Source organism: Leuresthes tenuis, unplaced genomic scaffold, assembly GCF_036924035.1.
Source record: "Leuresthes tenuis unplaced genomic scaffold, fLeuTen1.0.hap1 SCAF_5, whole genome shotgun sequence".
Taxonomy (NCBI): Eukaryota; Metazoa; Chordata; class Actinopteri; order Atheriniformes; family Atherinopsidae; genus Leuresthes; species Leuresthes tenuis.
Window position 1 is genome coordinate 22,438,796 of NW_027325359.1, and position 24,258 is coordinate 22,463,053.

General features: G+C 42.0%; 2 protein-coding genes across 4 annotated transcripts in view; both read left to right on the forward strand.

The window, feature by feature from the left end:
- Positions 1 to 1,928: 1,928 nt before the first annotated feature.
- Positions 1,929 to 10,368, forward strand: LOC140306733 (uncharacterized). The gene is made up of 6 exons (XM_072385328.1): positions 1,929 to 2,102; positions 3,962 to 4,077; positions 4,178 to 4,300; positions 9,106 to 9,184; positions 9,304 to 9,492; positions 9,604 to 10,368. The coding sequence occupies exons 1-6, from the start codon at positions 1,929 to 1,931 to the stop codon at positions 10,366 to 10,368; spliced, it is 1,446 nt and encodes a 481-aa protein (XP_072241429.1).
- Positions 10,369 to 11,618: 1,250 nt separating this feature from the next.
- The window catches only part of aass (aminoadipate-semialdehyde synthase), a 47,010-nt gene continuing 34,370 nt past the window's right edge, over positions 11,619 to 24,258 (forward strand). The window contains exons 1-10 of one of the 3 annotated variants that reach the window (XM_072386457.1): positions 11,619 to 11,705; positions 12,709 to 12,943; positions 16,490 to 16,666; positions 18,032 to 18,116; positions 18,514 to 18,581; positions 18,698 to 18,844; positions 18,986 to 19,064; positions 21,345 to 21,472; positions 22,061 to 22,209; positions 23,874 to 23,996. In XM_072386457.1, coding sequence (XP_072242558.1) covers positions 12,725 to 12,943; positions 16,490 to 16,666; positions 18,032 to 18,116; positions 18,514 to 18,581; positions 18,698 to 18,844; positions 18,986 to 19,064; positions 21,345 to 21,472; positions 22,061 to 22,209; positions 23,874 to 23,996 — 1,175 coding nt within the window. In that variant the 5' untranslated portion in view covers positions 11,619 to 11,705; positions 12,709 to 12,724. The remainder of the gene's footprint in view (positions 11,706 to 12,708; positions 12,944 to 16,489; positions 16,667 to 18,031; positions 18,117 to 18,513; positions 18,582 to 18,697; positions 18,845 to 18,985; positions 19,065 to 21,344; positions 21,473 to 22,060; positions 22,210 to 23,873; positions 23,997 to 24,258) is intronic. The other 2 variants (XM_072386458.1, XM_072386459.1) reach the window with 2 other exon arrangements.

Sequence of the window (24,258 nt, forward strand, 5' to 3'; positions counted from 1 at the left end):
GAGGGGCTCCAAAACCGTCCCCAGCACAGAGCCAGTCTTCTTCATGAGTTTGTTAAGTTTCTTTGAGTCAGAGGCTTTAATGCTGCTGCTCCAACAAATGGATGCTGAACTCCTTCTCAGACACACAGCCCTTCAGTTTCACACATAGTGGTCTGTTTCTGAGGGAGTCAATAATCCAGGTAGTTGTGGAGGCAGTCACATATATATTCTGCTGGTTCTTACATAACAGTACAGGCTGAATTATTTTAAAAGCACTGGAGAAATAAAAAAACATGATCGTCGCCATGCTGCCTGCTTTATCCAGATGGGAGTGGGCTCGCTGAAGCAGGTAGATTATGGCACCCAACCCTAGGACAATAAGCAAACTGTAATGGATCATGAAAGTTTTTCACTTGCTTATTTATAAATAACAGTCTCTCCAGGACTTTCTTGGCATAGTATGTGAGGACAACTGGTCTGTTGTCACTGTTGGTAGATGCATTAGATTTTTAAGGTACAGGAACAAGGCCCAATGTTTTCCACATCACTGAAACTTTCTTCTGACTCAGGCTAAGGTTGAATAGGTGCTTTACAATCCCACATAGCAGTTCTGCATAGGTCTTTAGGACCCTGGGGCTGACACCATCTGGGCTTCCAGCCTTATGCTGATTCAGTCTCTCCTGCTGCTTTTTCACCTGTCTGCTGGAGCCACACAGGCTGGAGGGGAAGTGTGGTTTCAGTGTGTCCTGATGTGGAGGGAGATGGTAGTGAGGCTAGAACCATGACTGAGGTAGATGTTGGCATTATGGAGGCATGACCGAGGATCTGGGTACAGGCATGGTGTGAGGTCTACGTTGTTGGAGGCAGGGGAGGGGCATTATATGTGTTGATCTGAGCTGAGCCTATTGAAATACACGTTCAACTCATTGGCTCTGTTAAGGCTTCTGATTGATTGATTGATTCACTGAAAGTTTGTCATATGCACAGTAAGGTAACATGTTTCCCGACAATGAATTTCTTCTTTTGCTGTCCACAATCAATAATCATACTGGGCCCTTTATGCATCTTTGACATTAGTATAGAATAAGTCCTACTTTTTGTTTTCTCTGGTGGAGCAGTTTTGAAAAAAGAGAGACTTGGTAGATATCTCCAGAAATTGCCATGAATGTGTTAGGAGGTTGGGTTTGTTGCCTGTCAACAACTGAACTGATGACTTTACAGAATGTGTCATAGTGACTGCTGGTTATACATAAACCACTACCGAATACCACAGGTGAACTCTGTTGGTAGATAATATGGATATAAACTTACAGCTAGCAGTTCAGTGTCCCTGGTACAGATCCATATGTCCAGGATTACATCTGTTGTTAACAAGCACTGCGATAGCTCCACCTTTGCTTTTGCCACTGCTCCTGATGTCTCTGTCAGCTTGTATCGTCTTAGACACATTTGAGTCCAGAATATGCTCTTGCAGCCATGTCTTAGTGAAACACAAAATACTGTATTCTTGATATACTTTCTGTTTTCTCCTAAGCGCTCCAAGCCCATTTCCCATGAATATCGAAGGAAGACCTGGTGAGTGTCACGTGTTGGAGGTGGCGAGGGAGGACATAGGTGCAGACACAGATTGAAAGCCAGGAAGTTAAATGAAAAGAAAACAATTTATTTTTAAACAAAAGGCGTGGCAAAGCTTGATAACCATTTCCACAAGAACACAAAAAACCCAGGAACTAACAAAAACGACTATGAACAAGAATGAACTGGTGAAACAAAACCAAGCAGCAATGGCAACATAGGAGGACAACCTGAAGCGAACAGAGGATCTGACAAAGACTGAATGAAACAAGCAGTTAGATAAAGAGGAGGGTGAATGGTGAGTGAAGACAGCTGAGGGAAATAAAAGTCCCAAAAAAATTCAAAGTTCAAAATGTCCAAAACTTACAGGAGGAATGAGGACCACTCCCGGTGACGGGCAGGAGACCGGAGGAATAAGGACCACTCTGGGGGACGGGAAGGAGGCCTCTCTGGCGGTCAGCCAGACGTCAATTCAGTGGAAACTGGAGCCGGCAGAAGTGAGCTCACCTTCAGTCCACAGGGAACAAGATCAGGAAGAGGAACTAGAGGTGAAACAGCTAGGCAGTGGAAGCAGTATAGAGGAAGCAGCTGTGGTGGGGGTGGAGGGAGCAGCAGCAGAGGTGGAAAAAGCTACACTATCAAACCTGTTGTAATATTGGTTGTAATTATTTCCTCTGTCCACATCACCTTCCACAGACATACTTGTTCAGTCTGTATCCAGTGATGGACCTCATGCCCCTCCACACCTCCTTGGTGTTATTGTTCTCCAGCTGTCTCTCTACCTTTTTCTTGTACTCGACCTTAGCTTGATGTATTGTCTTTTTAAGCTCCTGTTGTACACTCCTCCGCCTCTCCCCATCCCCATTCTGGAACACCATCTTTTTCTGGTTCAGAAGGTCTTTGATGTCATTGGTGATTCATGGTTTATTATTTGGATAGCACCTTACTGTCCTCACTGGAATCACAGTGTCCCTACAGAAGTTAATGTAGTCAGTGATGGTGCTGACCCTCCTGTCCACGTCAATGTCCATTTCTTCTTCCTCCAGCAGTACAGCCTAGTCTGTGACATCAAACCAGTCTCTCGATGCATCACTTACCCCTGGTGACCACTTCCCGAAAGATCTGGTAGGATGTGGGTTGTAGATAGACCATGCTGTGATCAGATCTATCCTGTGGTGGAAGAGACACTGCCCTGTAGTCCTCCTTCACATTAGCATAAAACAGATCTAATGTCTTTTCTCCACATGTTGGACAGTCCACATACTGTACAAAGTCAGTCAGGCAGGAGGATAGAGAGACATGGTTGAAATCCCCTGTGATTTCAATGAATGCCTCAGGATGCTGGGTCTGTATCTTAGCAACAGTGTCATGGATGACATCACACACTGTTGTAGGTGCCACCCTTGGTGGAATGTAAACAATGATGACAACTGTGTATGGGAACTCTCTGGGTGTATAGAATGCACGGAAACCAAATGACAGCAGTTCAATGTCTGGACAGCATACCCTCTCCTTAATGGTCACAACCCATTAAGGAGAGCAACCCATCTCTGACTGAAAAAACAGAATGATACCCCCGCCTTTTCGCTTACTGCTCGTACTCAGGTCACTCGTATGGCTGTGAAGCTGGGTATGTCCACACATGAGTCTGGTGTGTTGTTGTTCAGCCAGGACTCGGACAGACAGATCAAACTGTTCTCCTCATACAACTGTTGGTTCCGCACAAGTGCCTCTAGCTCATCACACTTGTTTAGTAGCAAGTTAGCGTTTACATGACTGGTTAACATTTATAAACATCGAGGCTTGTACCTCCACCTCATGTCTTGCCTCTTTGCCTTTAGTTTTGCTCCAGCTCTGCATCCACGGTACAGCTCGGTCAGAATTGGATGTTTAATTCCGTGTCAAAAAATTTAAATAAAATTAAATGTAAATAAAAAGCAGATCCCTAAAAATCCCTAAAAATGTTTAGATTAAAACTAAAAATTCCATATAATTATATAAACGATGAACAAAACTGAGAGCTACACAGACTTGCTGCTAATAAGGCAACCATTTTTTACAAAAGCGAACCGGAGCAGCGCACTAATGACAGCTAACAAAGCCCCAATCCATCTGTCCGTCTCTTGCTCGAACCTGTCATGACTCATGTACAAGATACCCAAATACTTAAACTGCTTCACCTGAGGTACGCCATGTTTCAGTAGGAAATCCACACAAGTCTTTGTACATGAGGCCCCTGGTCCACTGTTCCATGACCTGGGCGAAAGCCACATTGCTCCTCCTGAGTCAAAGGTTCAACAATCGGTTGGAGCATTCTCTCCAACATCCTGAAGTAAATTTTCCCGGGGAGCCTGAGTTATGGGATCCCATTATAGTTGGAACACACTCTCCAGTCCACTTTCTTAAGAATTGGAACCACCACCCTAGTCGGCCACTGGTCAAAGGTGTTGACCCAGACCTCCATGCCACATTGAAGAGGCGTGTGAGCCAAGACAGCCCCACCATGTCCAGAGCCTGTAGCATGTCAGAACAAATCTCCTCCAGCCCCTGTTTCTTTGCCCCCAGAAAGTTTTTAAATAACCTCAACGACTTCTGCTGGGCAAGTCTTTCCCCATGTCCTCAGACTCTGCCTCCTCAATGGAGGATATGCTAGCCAGATTGAGGAGATCCTCAAAGTGCTCCTTCCACCGCCCAACAACATATTCAGTTTGGGTCACAAATTCTTCACCCAGGTCAAGCACAACCTGTAAAAAAGCCCTTAATTTCTCTTTCTGAGTTGTCAAATGGTTTGCCAGAACATCCTTGAGGCAAACCGAAAGTCCTTCTCCATAGTCTTCCCAAATTCATCCCAAACCCGAGTTTTAGCTTCAGCAACCACCAATGCTGCAGCCCTTTTAGCCACTCAGTACCTGTCAGCTGCTTTAGGTGATCCCTGGGACAACCAAGCCCAAAAGGCCTCCTTCTTCAGCTTGATGGCTTCCCTCACCACTGGTGTCCAACACACACATTTTAGCAAGCATTCAGCGCTCACTGTATAAGTCTGAGCAAGTTCACACTAAGGCTCATTTCATGGAATGTACGTGGAGCTTGGTTGAGGGAGAAGGTATTTAAAAATTTCCAATCGACTGACGGATCTGCAAGCAAACATTTTTTTTACTAGTTATTTAGTTTTTACTACTATTTATCAAAAACAGCAGCTGTTAGTCTCATCACAGTCTCCTCATGTTTGCTCTGCCTGTTGCAGCTCCAGACAAAGAGGTGTAGCATTTTGATAAGCAGGAAAGTAAATTTTACAGTGAACAACACATTTACAGATGCTGAAGGTAGATTTATGATAGTTCCGTCCATCCATTTTCGATACTCACTTAATCCATTGGTCAGGTCATGGGGGGCTGGAGCCTATCCCAGCGGTCATCCGGCAAGAGGTGGGGTACACCCTGGACAGGTTGCCAGTCCACCACAGGACCACACAAGACAAACAACCATACACACACACCTAAGGACAATTTTAGAGACACCAATTAACCTAACATGCATGTTTTTAGACAGTGGGAGGAAGCTGGAGTACCTGGAGAGAACCTACACATACACAGGGAGAACGTGCAAACTCCACACAGAAAGGCCCCAGCCGGGAGTTGAACTTGGAACCTTCTCGCTGTGAGTTGATGGTACTAACCACCACACCACTCTGATCACTCAGATAACACACTCATGATAGTCAAACATCGTATTTGACTCAGGACCACAAAGGCTCAGTACCACAGGGAGTCAGTGGAACTAGCAATCTAGCTAGTTATATCAAACTAGCAATATTTGTTAAACAGTACACAGATTATTTTGGTCTGTGCGATGCTTGGTACTCTTATCACCCCACTCACAGGGATTAAACCTTTTTCTCAAAAATACACCACTCGTATTCAAGACTAGATTATTTCTTAGTTAGTAGCTCTCTGATGAGTGGTATTTTTTAAACCAAAATCCACTCCATCACTATCAGCAATCATGTACTAGTCTCTATCACTCTGATGAAGAAGAGAGTCACACCACCAACTAGAAACTGGAGATTTAATAGATAATTACTTAAAGACCCCGATTTAATTTATTATTTAAAAACTGAATGATCTATATATATAGAAAATAATGACTTGCCAGGAATATCAGCATGTGTTGTTTGGGAAGCTGTAAAAGCTGTAATGCAAAGCAAAATAATCTGTTTTTCATTATATGAGAAAAACAAGCAGAGTTTAAGAATATCGAAATGTCCAAGAGGAACACATACTGAATAAATTAAGGAAAGCTAAGCTTGAGTTAATTAAATAATTGACAAGTAAACAGTAAGTAAACAAGTAAGCTCCTGGTACAAAGACTTTGCTTGAAGAACTTAGAACAGGGTAACAAATCTGGAAGATTCCTTGCCAATCAGTTAAAGATGAAGAGAAAACAACAATCACCTCTGTTAAGGACTCAGAAGGAAATGTCACCCATGACGTAATCAACAACACTTTTAGGGGATTTTACAAAACCTTTCATTCACCACAACATGATCCACTGGGCCATAAGATTGATCAAAACCTTGGTAACATCATCCATGCAAAAATACAGCTTGAACAGCTTTGGATTCACCTCTCTCAATAGGTGAACTCCACCATGAAGCCCTTCAACATATGTCTAGCAACAAAGTGACAGGACCAGATGGTTTCTATGGCAGAGTTTTACAAAGACCTTTGGAACATTTTGGAACCTACATCACAAAGTGGTATCACAAGTGAAGTAGAATGACAGGCTACAGCCAAACATGAACTTGTCATTGTGAAAGCCGGGCTGACTCATATATCGGACTCAAGAGCACACGTGACTCAGGGAGATTTCAGTGATGACAAGTTTTTTTTAAAAAGGTTGGTGCAATGATGAGCCAATGAGTGGATCCAGGTGAACAAGTAACTCTGAGAGGAGAGAGAGGTGTTAGCGTGAGTCGGAGAGCGGGTAATTTGCCCAAGAGAAGATAAGTGTTTTCATAATGAGGCAATAGGGTTTTCCAGTGTGGAGGGGAGGGTGCTGGCTGTGGTGAAGAAGGTAACCTTACTGAGTGTGGCGAGCAGGCATCCACAGTGGAGAGCTAAATCCTTTAGGATGGAAATCCTGGGTGCAACAAGCAACGGAGGAGCAGACACTGGGAGCACAAGAGAACAAGAAAAGTACAGAAAGAGTTTCACTCGAAAATGATCGCAGAAGTCACTGGATTTCTTCTTTTGTTATTTTGGATATGAATTTATCAGTTTGGTCATCAGTGACCTTCGGAAGGTGTATTTGGGATATGAAGTCATCAATTTGTCTGTCATCTTTGATTTGAGGTTGGGTGTATAGTTCTTTGTAGTGTTTTCTTAAACGTAATGACATTTTTTCCTAACAGGTTTCTGTTTCATTTGTTGTAAGATTTCTTATTTTGTACATAGTTCTGTCTGCTTGTTTTCGTACTTTATAGGACAGAAGCTTCATTGATCTTCCTCCAGTCTCATATCTTTACTTTGTAAAAAGAAGCCTTTTTTGTATTTCACATGTGTTTATTTAACCTATTTTTCTCTTCAGTGTTATAATTGTTGACTTAGTTTCTTCATTTGAGGTTTTTGAATGTTTCTTCTGAAGGTTCTTCAGTTCGACCTCTAAATTCTGGAGTTTTTTAACCTAATTTTTCTAGGAGGAAATGGCTATTATTTTGTCTCTGATCACGGCCGTCAGTGCATCCTAGAGAATTGGTGGCATCACCTCTTAATTGTCTGAAGTACGATTTGATCTGTGATGTTATTTTTACTTTAACCATTTGATTTTTCAAAATATTTTAATTCAGCCTCCAGAGAGTTGATCTAACCTTATTTTCTGTGATCACAAACATGTATACAGGACTATGGTGTGAAAAAGTTCTGAGGCCCCCTTTAACATTTATCCAATCTATGAAGGTCTTTTATAAAGGTAAAAAAGTAGTCTATCCATGAATAGAACTTATGGGCAGATGAATACTGTGTGTAGCCCCTACTGGTTGGATTTATCTCTCTCCACACATCTCTAATCCCTGTTCCGTTCATCAGGTTAATCCTTTTACTAATATTATTAGTATCTGATTTTCCATTTAAGGAAACCTTTTTTTGAGTTTAGTCGAATATTAAAGTCACCACTACATATCAAAACCCTGTGACTTTTTGTTATCATTGGTTTGAAAATGTAAAAGGACCAGCCGTCACCAGTTGGAGCATACACACATAGAAACTCATCACAGTGCCTTTTTTTACCTGTGACAAAAATAAATCTACTTTCACTGTCCTCATATTCAGATATGTGTTTACAGTCCTGGATAATACCAGAATCGCTGCTCCTCTCCATCTGAGAAGAAAAATAGACATATATGAGGCACGGTTGTTGCTATGCTACCAGGTGTGAATATGGCAGCCATGTGGTGTGGATGGTGAAGAGCAATAAAGCTGTGAAAGTAATATAAACGTTGTGTTTATTCAAGATAACAGCTGCTCACCACATCAGAAGGAAGGCGGTGGGCAGGGGGAGTAATCCAAACAGCCTGGTTTCAGGAGAGCTGTTTCAGTAGGGTCAGAGAAAGACCACTTCAACAGAGTCTGTCTCAAACATTTCAATTAGACGTTCTCAGTCACCTCAGTCAGTCTGGGTCTGGGAACAATCTAGATTAAAAATACAAAAAAAATTGTTTAGTTGCATTAGTGGCAAATGTAGAATCAAGAGACAAAGATGAGGCAAAAATGATCTTCTGAAGACAGCAATGTGCAAGCAAGGTGCATTTACTTAGCCTATATCAGAAATACAGGCCAAACATGCAATGAGACAACTCCAGAGTTATCTGACTAGCTTCTTTTTAGTCTCTTTTGGGCTGCTCTCCAGTATCCATCCCTTTTCAGTATCATTTTTTTGGTTGCCTTTGACCATTTCTAAATCAACCTTAAACTTTAATTGTGTATCATTTCAACCAGCTTGTATTTTTTTTAAAAAGGTATCAGCATGACTGTCTGCCCACTCAGGATAGGTCAATCATTATTTGGCTTTTTATCTCTTGGCTCACTATCTTCATAACTCTTTATCTTTACCTCATGATCACGTAGAAACTCGTATATCAGCAGGGTCATGACTGAACTAGTGACTTTGCGAGGAATGAGAGGTACAAGCCTTGCAAGTTACTTGTTGTTCTCTAAGTAGCACTCTAACTAAGCTCAACTAAATGAATAACATGGTAGACAAAATAATATGAAATCACAACTAGGGATCCAGATTTTTTTGTCTCCTGATACAATCCGATTTTTTTAATGATTAGTCTTGCCGATACTGAACTGATACCGATACAGGAAAACAGCTCAGAATTATGGTAACAAACAAAAGTTTCATTGTGTGGAAAAGACTGGGATCATTCTTTTGTGCAAGACAACATCAGACTTGACTTAAACATTTCTTTCCTGTTTTTTTTTCTTTTTCCCCTTGTCCTGTCCAGCATTATGGCAGCCGAATTGTAATCTGAATACCTTTTACGCCAAACAGATTTGCTTCACCCACAGCCTCTATCGCACTCATCACAGACGCTTCCGACTACGCCACTGGTGCCGTATACGAGCAGTGGGTGAGTGGTGCTTGGCAGCCGCTCGCTTTCTTCAGCCGACAGTGAGCAGAAGTACAGCACTTTCGACCAGGAACTGCTTGGTCTTTATCTGGCGATCAGACATTTACGTTCCCTGTTAGAAGGCCGTCATTTTACTGGTTTTTGTGGACCACAAGCCGTTAACTTTTGATATGACCAAGGTGACTGCACGCCAACAACGTCACCTGTCCTACGTTTCTGAGTTCACAACAGACTTGCGACATGTTGCCGGAAAAAACAACCATGTGGCCGACTGCCTCTCCCAGGCTGTTGTAGGGGCTGTCCATTGGGTTTGGATTATGCCCGCAACACAGAATCCATAACAAGACGCAACACAGAATCCATAAGGCATTATAACTCTTTTGACAAGAATGGCTCACTCCTGTGTGACGTTTCCATAGGCAACCTTCGGCCTATTGTCCCCATGGAATGGAGGCAACAGGTTTTCGATGCCATTCATCGTCTCTCTCACACAGAGGCTGGTCGCAGCTATGTTTGTCTGGCGTGGCCTCAAAAAGGATGTTAGGGAGTGGACTAACACCTGTCTTGAGTGCCAACGTGCCAAAGTACACCACCATATTAAAGCCCCTTTAGAACTGTTCCAAGTGCCAGAAAGACGCTTTGATCATGTCAATGTAGACCTGGTCAGCCCTCTATCCCCCTCTCATGGTTTCACTTACCTGTTGACCATGGTTGACAGGACCACTCGTTGGTCAGAAGCTGTGTCACTATCGTCAGCTACATCTATGGACGTGGCACGGGTGTTTGTCAGGAACTGGGTTCCGCGTTTTGGCACCCCTTCGGACATATCCTCTGACTGGGGTGTGCAATCCAGCCTGCGGGCCAGCCTCAAACACAGGAACTGGATCGACAGATTACCTTGGATTATGCTTGGCATCAGAACCGCACTAAAAGAAGACCTACAGTCTTCATCTGCAGAACTGGTTTATGGCCAACCACTGCGGGTTCCAGGGGATTTTTTCGCCAGCACCACTGTTCCTTGGTCTGCGTCTCTTCAGCGGTCCACACTGCTGGAGAATACACGGCTTTTCACACCAGTCCCCACCTCCCGTCACAGTTTTCCCCATTCCCACGTCCCTCCTGGGTTTCAATTAGCCAACTATGTTTTCATTCGCCGCGATGCCCACAGTTTTACTGTCTGGTAGATCATTTTGTGATGAATGTAAGGTTTTATAGAAGTCCCTAAAAGCATTGTTGATTATATCATGGGTGACTTTTCCTTCACAGAAGTGATTGTTGTTTTCTCTTTGTTTATCTTTAGTTGATTGGCTAGGAATCTTCCAGATTTATTGCCGTGCTCAAAGTTCAACAAGCGAAGTCTTTATATCAGAAACTGTGTTTGTTTATCAATAATTTTATTTAGTTTAAGTTAAGCTTTTCTTAATTAATTCAGTATGTGTTCCTCTTTGGAGGCACTGTAGGCAACTTCTAATGATTTAATCCTGAGTTCTAATTCTGATATTCTTGAATTTTGCCTCCTTTTCTTATTTGATGAAAAAGAGATTATTTTGCCTCTCATAACTGCTTTTCCCACTTCCCAGAGAATACAAGCTGACATTCCTGGCAGGTCATTATTTTCTAAATATACAGACCATTCCCTTTTGAAATAATTAATAAAACCAGGGTTTTTTTAGTGAAGACATTTATGTGTGTGAAAACAGCATTGTGTTGGGGATAAAACAACTGCACAGCCAAATAGCCACTTAATATTTACTTTCCAGTGTAAAACATGATCAAAATGAGGTCTTTTCTGTTTGAACAATATTTTTATATTTAATCTTAAGCTGCTGCCAAGTGCGCTTCTCCCCCGTGGGATCGCACCTAAATGAAATAAATGAATAGGCTACCATTCAAGCAGTTTTCTCCTGTAATATTATTGTGATTGCAAAGGACTACATTTAAACTTACGCACTGCCCCGAGCAGCAATGTTCTCCCACGCCGTCTCCGTCTCTTTCGCAGCTGCTGCGGTGTTGCACTTCTTTCTCAAAACTTGTTGAATCTCGCTGTATGAGCACATTAAGATTTCCAATTCAAGATTGGGAAAACGTAGCCCTCCTCTTCCCCGTTGCCATGGTGACTTGTCGAATCGGGGCTCAATCGACGCAGGCTTTTTATAGTTGTGGTGCACGCGCTTAACTCAAAGTTAAACTACTCAGAGTTGACTAAACTAACTCAAATCAGCTGTTCTGGAACCGGAAACTCAGAGCTTTCTATCGCCGTGTAGATCAAGTCAAAGTTCAGGATTAGACTCAGAGTTTGTTGAACCTGCTTTGTGAAACGGACCTCAGTTTTGACAGACCCCAGTTTATTTTGAAACTGCATCCGGAAACGGATTAGTTTGCCCTGTGCGCATGTGAAGTAGCGACCTAGAAATTGTAGCTCGTCTTACCACAGGGACACTCCGTCGATCCGTCGCAGCGTTTCCTTGGTTGGAGCTGGTAAGGTGAACAGAACCTAGTCTAACAGAACCTGGTCTAAAAGGTGGGTTCAAACCGTCACCAACTCCACGTATGACCAAGTATTCAGAGTGACAGTGTAAAAGACTTAATGGCTTGAGATTCATATGACAGTGTTCAACAGATCTTGAAACTTACCCATGCGCTTACATGCATGCTAAAGCTACAGGTCAGAACAAATTGCTGCGGGAGGGGGGGTGTTGTAGACAAACAAACAAACAATATAAAACACACAATAAACTGAATAAAACTCCACAACCAAGTTCTTTAGGATTTTAGTTTCTGAATGAAGAATTGCTCACTTTAATTGTGTACTTGAAAGATCAGTTATCAAAGTTCAGTTAAGCTTACTTCATTTGAAGGCTGTTGGGTGCTGAATTTGTATCTCACACTCACATTCATGATAACATTGTAATAATTTTTGCATGGCAAATACAGTGAACTTAGTTGTGATGTTCCACAGTTGGATCTCAGCCATAGGATTTGAGTATTCAGGGAGCTTGTAAGATAGAAAAATACCAGTCCAAACTTTGGACTGGTACTTTTCATTTGATGAGGTCACAAGAGGAACGTCAGTAATTCAGAAATGCACACTTGTTTTGCTATTCACAGTTGGGTGAGATGATTGATGCCACTGTTAGATTTGTATAGTTTATACACATCTTGTCTGTGTGAGAAAGACTGAAGACAGTCATTTCTCTTTAAGAAAATTAAGAATTGGAACTCCTCCTGGAATCATGTCAACATGCAGATATTGCAGGCAGCATTGTTTATAAAACACAGTGAGTTGGCATTGTATTTATGTTGTACTGCATTATTTGGAGATAAGCAATGGTCAATACATAAAATAAATTTTGTAGTGTCTGTGCTGTTCAGGAATTTCGTGCTGTTTGTAAATTTTTTTTATACTAAACCTAAGAATACCTCTGACTTCTTCGTCACACTAGTCTTGTTTGACATGTATTGAGTCACTTTGTTAATGTTAATACTTGGACTCAGCAGTCTTATTCTCATATGTTAATCCTAAGCAGGGAGGGCAAAGTTATGTACAGAGTCCTCAGTTTCCAAGTTAAGAGGAAGTCAAGCTGCCTCACAGGTCAGAGGCGCTATGAGCACCATAGGGCTGTTGTGGCCATCCGCCGTGAGGACATCAACCCCTGGGAGAGGAGGGCACCACTGGCCCCACGACATGTGAAAGAGCTCACCAACAATGGCATCAAAGTCCTGGTTCAACCATCCAACCGCAGAGCCATCCATGAGAAGGTGAGATAAATAACTATAAAGAAACCCATGTAAGTATAGTGTGTTACTATACTGCCATGCTCCGCTAAATCAAAATTGAACAGCTGCAGATTGTCTTGAGTTTGTTGATCTGACATAAAGGTGTCTTACTCTACCTTAAAAGATATTAAACCGTATCATTTGAAATTCAGCTATGCTCTAATATTTTAGTAAATTAGTAATGGCAGACAAAAAAAGAGAAAGAAATTAAAAATATATGGCAACACCTCCAGGGTCCTAAAGGCTTGTGCGGACTGGCTATGTTAGTATCTCACCTAACTGAACTTGTAAATGCCTTTCAAAACCAACTTCGGTTTGCTTATTTTCCTGGGGTAGATGTTGAAAATGCCGTGATCTACTTTCTTCAGCGAGCCAACTCTTATGATGACAAAGAAGGCAGCAGTGGGAGGATCATGTTCTTTCATTTCTTGCTTTTAATACAATTCAATTATGTGAGAAAATCCTAGGCAACGAATAACCAAAAATATGCTATGTTGGTGCATATTTTAGTTGGATAACGCTTTATTTTTCTTAATCTATTATTAGGTAAATGTGTTTTGGGTGGGTGTCAAACATTACAGGATACATGTGCAGGCAGAGCAATAGTTGGCAGTCCTGTAGAAAAGGGAAACTCACTGTTTTTGTGAAGGATCTTACCTGCTTGTTGGCATTTGTTGTGCATTTCAGCTCTTCCTGTTTGAGAAATATCAGTTGCAGGGGTTAAAGTTTAGGCTAAAAAAGTTTTTTAAAACGTTTCCCTAGGCTAATTATTTAAAAATGTTCACAACAAGCCAACTTTAAAAAGGGCCACATTTAACAGATAATACATCTACTGCAAACGAGATATAGGAATGAAAGGTCATTTCAAGGGTATAATGATTGCTAGATATTTGAAATATTTGAAATTGAAAAAATAATAAACTTAAGTACCATCTGGCGTCTCAGGGGGGGGAAGCGGCTCACAGTCAACACTGTTTACAGTGGGGACGGGGCTTTGCTGACCTCAACTAGGGATGTTGTGAGTCGGTGGGTGGAGTACTTCGAGGAACTCCTCAATCCTACCAACACGTGCTCGGAAGAGGCAGAGTCGGAGAGCTCGGAGATGGGGCCTCCCATTTCTGGGGCTGAGGTTGCCGAGGTGGTCAAAAAGCTCCTTGGTGGCAAGGCCCCAGGGGTGGATGAGGTCCGTCCTGAGTTTCTCAAGGCTCTGGATGTTGTAGGGCTGTCTTGGCTGACACGCCTCTGCAGCATCGTGTGGACATCGGGGACAGTGCCTCTGGACTGGCAGATTGGGGTGGTGGTCCCCCTCTTTAAAAAGGGGGACCGGAGGGTGTGTTCCAACTATAGGGGTATCACACTCCTCAGCCTATTCGGGGGTATTGGAGAGGAGGATCCGTCGGATAATCGAGCCTCGGATTCAGGAGATGCAGTGTGGCTTTCGTCCTGGCCGTGGAACAGTGGACCAGCTCTATACCCTCGGCAGGATCCTGGAGGGTGCATGGGAGTTCGCCCAACCAGTCTACATGTGTTTTGTGGACTTGGAGAAAGCGTTCGACCGTGTCCCTCGTGGAGTCCTGTGGGGGGTGCTCCGGGAATATGGAGTGCCGGACCCCTTGATAGGGGCCGTTCGGTCTCTGTATGACCGGTGCCAGAGTTTGGTCCGCATTGCCGGCAGTAAGTCGGATACGTTTCCGGTGAGAGTTGGACTCCGTCAGGGCTGCCCTTTGTCACCGATTCTGTTCCTAACTTTTATGGACAGAATTTCTAGGCGGAGCCAGGGCGTTGAGGGTGTTCGATTTGGCGACCTCAGAATCGGGTCTCTGCTTTTTGCAGATGATGTGGTTCTGTTAGCGTCGTCAGGCCGTGACCTTCAGCTCTCACTGGAGCGATTCGCAGCCGAGTGTGAAGCAGCTGGGATGAGAATCAGCACCTCCAAATCCGAGACTATGGTTCTCAGCCGGAAAAGGGTGGAATGCTCTCTCCGGGTCGGGAATGAGATCCTTCCCCAAGTGGAGGAGTTCAAGTATCTCGGGGTCTTGTTCACGAGTGAGGGACGAATGGAGCGGGAGATTGACGGGCGGATCGGTGCGGCGTCTGCAGTGTTGCGGGCTCTGCACCGACCCGTCGTTATGAAGAGGGAGCTGAGCCAGAAGGCGAAGCTCTCTACTTACTGGTCAATCTACGTTCCCATCCTCACCTATGGTCACGAGTTGTGGGTAGTGACCGAAAGAACAAGATCGCGAATACAAGCGGCCGAAATGGGTTTCCTCCGCAGGGTGTCTGGGCTCTCCCTTAGAGATAGGGTGAGAAGCTCAGTCATCCGGGAGGGCCTCGGAGTAGAACCGCTGCTCCTCCGCATTGAGAGGAGTCAGATGAGGTGGCTCGGGCATCTGGTTAGGATGCCCCCTGGGCGCCTCCCTGGGGAGGTGTTCCGGGCCCGTCCCACTGGGAGGAGACCCCGGGGGAGACCCAGGACATGTTGGAGAGACTATGTCTCTCGGCTGGCCTGGGAACGCCTCGGGGTCCCCCCGGAAGAGCTGGAGGAAGTGGCCGGGGACAGAGACGTCTGGGTTTCTCTGCTCAAGCTGCTGCCCCCGCGACCCGACCCCCGGATAAGCGGCAGATGATGGATGGATGGATGGATAAACTTAAGTATGTGGAACATGTTATGTTAACTAGGAATCATGTTAATATAAGAGGTGTCAAACACGTTGTTACCCCCCTCATTGGAAGCCCCGCCCCTCGTGCCAGAACAATGCCAAAATTTTGAAACAAACAAAAAAAGGTTTTGAATTGAAAACATAGCATGTGAATATGTACAATCTGGAACTAAGGAAAAAAATCTTCTGAATATAAAAATATACAATCTCAAACTGAAGAAAAATATTGAAATTGTATGAAAGTAAGAAACTAGGAAAAAAAGAAGAACATCTTTGCTGCTCTTCTTTTTGTTTTTGTACTGGTCTTCCAGTTTTAAAAGATATTTTTTCAATTTTAAATATTTGTTTAAAATGAACAAAGATTATGACCCTGATATGGCTCCAGAAATTCCCCACACTTGGAATAGACTCATTGTCGCTGCCCTGTGAGGATGCACCAGGCTAAACTGCTGTGATTACATCCTTAACGCAGTGATATGAAGTGCATTTGATCCCACCGTGTTGGCAATGAAAATAAAAAGGTCAAATATTTCAAGCATTCTGGTCTGTAGAACAGCTTTAAAGAAACACTCTCGAATAATCCACTGGCACCCGATGGATTTCAAACTATGATATGATGAAAATGGTACCTAAGGTTATGGTCTAAACTGAATTTGAACAATGGATGTTATAAAAGTGGGTTTCTTGTACACGAGCACTTGAACAATTCTCCCATTATTACATCTTTAGCTTCCAGTCTGTGGATTACCTCTGGAACTAAAAGTTTTTACATTTGAAATAACAATTTTAAAGAGAAAGAAATATCCTTAAAGATCATATTGTGATTATTGCTGTCAGCTATCTGATTTAACCTTCACTTTCCTTTCAGTACTACATGAAGGCTGGGGCTCTTCCACAGGAGGATATTTCAGAGGCTTCATTGATAATTGGAGTGAAGAGACCACCGGAGGAGAAGGTCATTCCCAGGAAGACGTATGCTTTTTTTTCTCACACCATCAAAGCTCAGGAGGCCAACATGGGCCTCCTTGAAGACCTTCTCAAAAAGGTAAGCCAACAGTGCTGTCCCCAGTTAAACACAGGCAAGATGATTGGGAAGACGCCATATTGATTTGTGGGTGGGGGAAATGTCTGAATGTTCCGCTACTTCTGAAGTGTGGCTGAGAATACTGATCAATTTGGCATATTTCATCAGTCTTACACTATATTTGAGTCAGGTTTTGTCCCAAACAGCTTAAATAAACAAACTTAGTCAGTGGCACATGTTCTGTTAACTAAGAATCATGTTAACAGTTAATATAAGTGTCAAACGATTTGTTACAGTCTTAATAAAGTCGACATAATGACCTTCACAGCAAGCAGTTATCACAGTACACATACACAATGAAATAAACAACTTCTCCTTTAAGATAGTACAATAGAATGTTTTAAAGTTAGCACAGTGATCATCAAGCAATGATACTTGAATTAGAAAATAACCGCTGTCAGCTAAGTTGCTGTCAGCTAAATGATGAACAATTACGGTAAATTCAGTTACATTATTTGAATGGTTTGGATTACTTGAACAATGGTTATATACGAACACTGCCTTGACACAGACAAAGCAATCAAATGCATCAAGACGGCTTCCATGAACTTTTAATTCTAACACCTGTTAACTAAAGAAAACATTCAAAGTGAGAACCTTAATAAGCTGGCTATAATAGTACCAATAGTGGTAGCAACATATCTGTGATTTTACCATTTGCATGTTTTACATTTGTGTTATACAGAGCAGAAAATGGTCAAAATAGTAGACATTCTTGAATGACATATGTCCAAAGCTTCAACTTCTATTCTAGATTAAGAACTTCCTCTTAAGAGCTTTTTACACTGGACCCATATTATCTTTTTAACAGTTATACTTAGTGTATTTTTTTTTTCATTTCTCATCTGCATCTGTTTACAACTAAGAAATAATTTTGTGAACTGGAGAAATTCTACGTTTTCAGCTACTCAAATAATTTTCAAGTTGTGTAAAATGTAAATATGGCAAAATAGATGCAATCAGATGTAATGATGGATAACAGTGTTAGTTTTAGGAGGAAGTGATGTGGTGACTGAGTCTTGCACTGAAGGAATTTTCCATTTAAAAGTTTACATTAATTTACATTAAGTTTACAAAATTTTCACTAAAATAAAATACATTTGTAAATATGTTTAGTGAAGACAAACTCCACAGACTACCTTAAACAGGGTCATTTTTCACATCTGCACCCTGCTTTTAAATTGTTGACCTACTTAGAAAATACTTACTAAAATGCTAAGTAATGACTTTCATATGCAGTTGATGAAAAAAGATTAAAAAGCTCAAAGCCCACACTCTATTCACACTCCTCAAAAAGCTATAATGATGGTAATTTTGTCTTTTTAGGAGGTTCGTCTCATTGACTATGAGAAGATGGTTGATGCCAATGGTTATCGGATTGTAGCTTTTGGTCAGTGGGCTGGTGTTGCAGGTATGGAATAAAAAGTTTTTGCAATGGGTGTTTCAGCTGGTTAGTCTTTCCCAGCATTGTTTTAAAATATTTCCACAGTATCAGCTATTGTGAACCTGATCTAACAGTATTGAACAGATGATAGATGGGTGTGAATCAACCATACCTTCATAATTTGAATGGTGAGATTAGTTTTTGTTAGATTTCTGTCCCACTGACAATGTGGAAAACTGCTGAATGGAAAGCTTTTTCCCTGATTACAAAACTAGTCTAATCATTGCAAAATCAATGTAGCAATCAGTAAGAAGTAAAATATAACAGAAATGAAAACATTCTGAAAGCATATGTACTTTGATATTGACATTTTGTCAGTATTAGCTTTTATTTCATGCAATTCATTCTTCTTGTTTTTTTACAGGAATGATTAACATTCTGCATGGATTGGGTCTTCGCTTCTTGGCCCTTGGCCATCACACTCCTTTCATGGTAAGAACACTATTGTTATTAAATTCATCCCAAAACACTTTTTGTGCAAAATATTATAATAATTTTCTTCCAAATGTCATTAGAATGCCATCGCCAACATTTTTTGTTTTTTATAGCACATCGGCATGAGTCACAACTACAGGAATGTCAGCCAAGCAATCCAGGCAGTGAGGGATTGTGGGTATGAGATTTCCATGGGGCTTATGCCCAAATCCATTGGCCCTGTTACATTTTGCTTCACTGGAACAGGAAATGTCTCCAAGGTAAAAAGATGCTCAAAAGCAAAAACTATACATTACATGCAACCAACCACTCAGTGAAAAGCAGAAAACAAAGAACTTTATGGTAATTAGTTGATAAATGTATCTATTAATAAAGAAAAAAAATGTCCTTTTTCTTTTCAGGGAGCCCAAGACATAATCAATGAACTTCCTGTCGAGTATGTTGAACCTCATGAGTTGAAGGATGTCTCTGAAATGGGAGGTATGAAATCTCTCTTCCATTAAATTTTTGAATTTGCAGCATTGTATCAAATGATATCAGACACATAAAACATTACACCATAGAGAAATGACACAGGAACTAATTTACATTTTTGTGTAATTAATTCATCTTAATTAACGCGTTAAAGTCCCGGCCCTAGTAACTCTGTAAAGTGCAGTCAGTGAATGAGTTTTAGTTTAGTGGGTGTGCTGCAGCCAGAAGAAAGGACTCTCTCCTTCACACACTAACCTATCACTGAAAGAGCTGGTCATCAGAGATATCAGACTGTCCTTCAGAGGGTGGAGCTTGTTCATCCTTGGGGATGAGAATTTTGAAAATTTCTCATCCTCCTCTCTCTCAGTACCTCCACTGTGTCAAGGGGCCATCCCAGCATAGGGCTGGTTGTCTTGATCACTTTGTTCAGTTTGTTCCTGTCTGCAGTTGAAATGCTGCTGCCCCAGCAGACCACACCAAATAAGCTAGCTGATGACACTACAGTATCGTAAAAAGGTCCTTAGTAGTGGCCCCTGCTCTCTCTTTAGTCTTCTGAGTGGATAGATTCTACTCAGCCCTTTCTTATACAGTCCAGTGGTGTTATTCATCCAGTCCAGTCAATTGTTCAGGTGAACACCAAGGTACTTGTAAGATTTTACCACCTCAATGTCCGTTTCCTAGATGTTCACTGGTGTTGGGGGTGTGTGTCTATTCTTTTGGAAATCTACAAAGTTCTGAGTCACTCCTCTGTACTCCCTGTCATCATCATTTGAGATTAGACTGACAACTGCAGTGTCATTAGAAAACTTTTGCAGATAGCAGTGCCTGGAGTCGTGCTGGAAGTCTGCAGTGTGCAGGGCATGAGGAACGGAGCCAGGGCCATTCCCTGAGGGGCTCCTGTACTGCAGACAATGTTGTCAGACGCATAGTCCCATGTCCTCACAAACTGTGTACGGTTGGTGCATTAGTCAAATACCCATGAGGTGAAATGTTGATCCAGCCCCACGGGCTCCAGCTCGTTCCTTAGGAGTGTGAGCTAAATGGTGTGGAATGCACTGCAGAGATCAAACATTATGATTCTCACAGTGCTCCCAGGCCTTTCCAGGTGAAAGAGTGCTCTCTGTAGGTGGAAGATGACAACGTCATCCATCCTACTGCCAGGCTGGTAGGCAAACTGCTGTGACTGTTGATTCTTTCATAAGGGGGAGAAGGAGGTCCAGGACTAACCGCTCTGAGGTCTTCATCAGGTGTGATGTCAGCGCCACCGACCTGTAGTTCTTGAAGTCCTTGGGCTGTGGCATGTTTGGTACTGGCACCACACAGGATGTTTTCCACAGTTGTGGCACTCATGTTGAAGAGGTGCTTTGTGATCCCACACATCTGATCTGCACAGGACTTGAATAACCTGTAGCCTTTCTCGTCTTGATCTTCCTGAGCTTCTCTTTCACCTGGGTTGTTGTGATGGACAGGTTAGTACAGGCAGGGGGTCTGATGGTGAAGATGAGGAGGATGGGTGTGTGATAGGAGAAGCAGTTGGGGTGTGGGATCACCCACTTCTGAGATCCTGTAGCCTGGGAGCCTGGTTGTCCGTGGCCAGAGTCATTTTCAGTCCTCTCCAGACACCACATATCTCTGCCACAGCTGATCGACTTGTTCTTGGGCTTCCAGTGAAAGAATTGGTTTTACAATCTTCCTCCTTACATCTCTCTGGACGACCTTCAGCTCTTCCTTGCTTCCTGACCTAAAAACCCTTCTCTTCTCCTTGAGGAGAGCCTTTATGTCAGGATCAATCTGCTTTTCTTTTTTCTTTTTTTCTTAAAAGAAAAACCTCACAGACTTGGTGGTTACAGTGTTCTCCACACAGAAGTTTATGTAATCTGTGATACAGTCTGTCAAACTGTGAATGTCACAGAGTTGTGACCACACAGAGCTCAAAACAGTCCATCAGAGCCTCCTTAGCCTTGCTGAACCATCCTCTCTCTTTTGTACACAGGCATCAGAAGGTTGTGGTCTTGTCCTTTATGTTGGCATAAAATAAATCCAGTATTCTGTTGTGTCTAGTTTGGCATGTGACACACTGTGTAAAGTTAGGCAGAGTGGCAGATGGAGGAGTGTGGTTAAAGTCCCCAGAAATGAGAATGAGTGTCTCTGGGTTTTGTTTGAGTATCCTGCTGTATGATCGATATTCAGGCCACTGTGTGTGTGTGTAAAAGTTAGAGGTGTTTTTGTTACGCATGATCAACTTTGCCAACTACAGCTAACATTTATTTATTTTTATTTTTCCAGATATGACCAAAGTTTACGCCACTGTGCTGAGCAGACACCACCACCTGGTGAGAAAGAGTGATGGCATCTATGATCCCATGGAGTATGAAAACCACCCAGAATTGTACACATCACACTTCAGGACCAGCGTGAGTTTCTTTGCCGCTGTCTCACCACCACACTAACCTCTGGTACAACATTCCTCCTCCAGCCTCCCAACTGTTCCTCTCACTCACTCATGTCTTCTGTTCCTGTCAGCACCACTAAATACACTCCGAAAAATAAGATGTTGAGTGAACATAAAAAACATGGAACAGATTTACTCACAATTATATACTTTTCTTTCAGCTTTATCAGCAACCTTGATCGATTAGTTTGACTCACCACAAACAAATTGATTTGATAGAACAGAATTAGTTGTGATTTTCTTTTGTTTTACAAATAATTTTGTGTGCTGGATTTACTTACATCCAACTAGAATGAAACACTTAACAAACCTACATGGAATGCATTTATTTTATTCAAGCTTATATCTATTTTGTCAGTATAAAGAGTGTTTTTGTTTCTTCTTCTTCTTTGAGGAAAATGCTGAAAATGCTCAAAAACCCACTATATTTTTGCATACAGCAATGAATAAAATAATGGATTTTAGTGGCCTTGTGCAGTTTTGGGGGAAAATATTATACGAGTCTGCGTATAACGGGACCTCATCATTGGCAGTTTATTCTGTACTTCAGGTGGCGCCCTACACGACCTGCCTGATCAATGGTATATACTGGGATCCCCACACCCCAAGACTTCTACGACGACTGGACGCCCAGAGGCTCATTAGACCTTGCAAAACCTTATCTGCTGTCAACGAGGGATCACCAGCGTTGCCTCACAAGTAAGAATAGTGCATTGGAATGTCATCTACCTGTAAATTATCTCCAAGATAACAATAAACCTATCTCTTTTTTTAAGTATCTTACACGCACTTGTATTTGCATTATTATTTGAACATCTGACACACACAAATAATGTGTGGACTGATTTGCTTTGCTTTGTTGGTCTCAAACTTTGTGGCAGTCTGAATAAACTGCATCTGCATCAGTAACTATTACATTACAGTGACTTACAGGTAGGCAGATAGGGTAAAGGGGTCTTGCCTAAGGACCCCTACTGGAGGTAGTAGCTTTCATGCAGGGGATTTGAACTCAGGTCTCCCACACTTTTGTTTTGTTCCACTCTGTTTTTAGAGAAAGTAGCACGCGGGACCCCCTCGTCTAAATTATCTACGACGTTGTATTATGTAAAACAATGAAAACACAAAGAAAGGTATTATATAATACAGGAAAGACTGAGCTGAGTATATAATAATTAATAAAATGTTTTGCTTTATTGATGAGAATGCTGCTGAGTGATAAAGTCCACATTTTCCTTCCTATAAATAATACTCAGTTGTGGAGAGCAACGTTTCCAGTCCTTATCATCCCCCTCTGACGTCAGAAGCATCACTGTTCCGTTGTAAACAAACCTCTGAGGCTTCCTTCCTTTGTTTTTGACGTCCGTTTAGCCATGTTGTAGAAAAATAAACAAATAAACTGCAGAATCTAAAATTACACACAATGATGCGTAATCTGCAACTCAAGAAGCTAGACTACTTCTCTGTGACGCATTTTACGCATTACATTTGCCATATATGGAAGAAGAGCCCACCCCTCAAACAGCATATCGTTGTCAGCATTTCATTAGCTATTCAATGCGTCACTCAAAAGTAAAATCTGCCGCAACTGGTTAGAGCCTCACATAAAAGAATAAGTGCAGATACTTTTGACCTATCAGGGAGTAATTAACTATTGTGCCCCAGCAGACAGGGTAAACAGTCATCTATTGGAACAAGTAAGATGTCATTCAAAAGGTTAAAGTACACTGAAGGAACTGAAATACTCCGGTGATAAGACAATTCAACATTGCAGTGCGTACAAATAACTTTGGCTCTGTCAACTGCGCTGTCTGCAGGAACACGGAAATGAAAATGGCCATGTAAAAGTTCCGTAACCACCTCCATGTTTGTTTAGCCCGCTTCATCCACCATTCTTTTCTTTTCTGACTGTTTCCTGTGAGCGCCGCAGCAGGAAGCAACATACTAGGCTCGCTAATCATGGACTTTTTCAAAATAAACGCCAGTGAGCAACAGACGTTTACAATAAAAATAATAAATGATAAAAACGGCGTTAATGGGAGACAAATAATTGTCGGCGATAATGAATTCATTAGTTAACGCAAAACTTACTTTACTTTTTAGTGTGGACAAGGTTGGCATCTTCATGCTAACTAGCACCTAACCTTGTAGTATGTTCTATTTAATTTAATACACTTGTGCTCACGTTGCAAGAAGCAAAGCATCTGCATTGTTTAAAAAAAAGCAGATGTGAGAACACATGCCTCCTGCTCTACTTTTTTAGGCACTGTCCATATTATAGATTTATGTACCTCATACAGTGAAAGCGAAGTATTTGAATATCTCTTCCACAATGGTGAAATGATGCCCTTCTCCTCTTTTAACAGGCTGCTGGCTATCTGTGACATATCTGCTGACACCGGAGGCTCTATAGAGTTCATGAACGAGTGCACCACCATTGATAAACCTTTCTGCATGTATGACGCTGACCAACACATAGATCATGACAGGTACAATGCTCATAATTCATATCACAATGTGGGTTTTTTTTCATGTCACTTGCATGTTTACATTCAGGTCAATGCTTCTTTTTTACACAGATACTTTGGGATATTAGGGATTTCAGGTCTTCCGATTAAAATAGTTTTAACATTTTTTCTATTCTTTAGGAATACAATTTTAGTTTGATTCTGTAGTTGAAAAAGTTGAGCCTTCTCTGGTAAACGAAACTGTCCACTAAAACTTCATTGCACACACTCAGAAGAAACTACA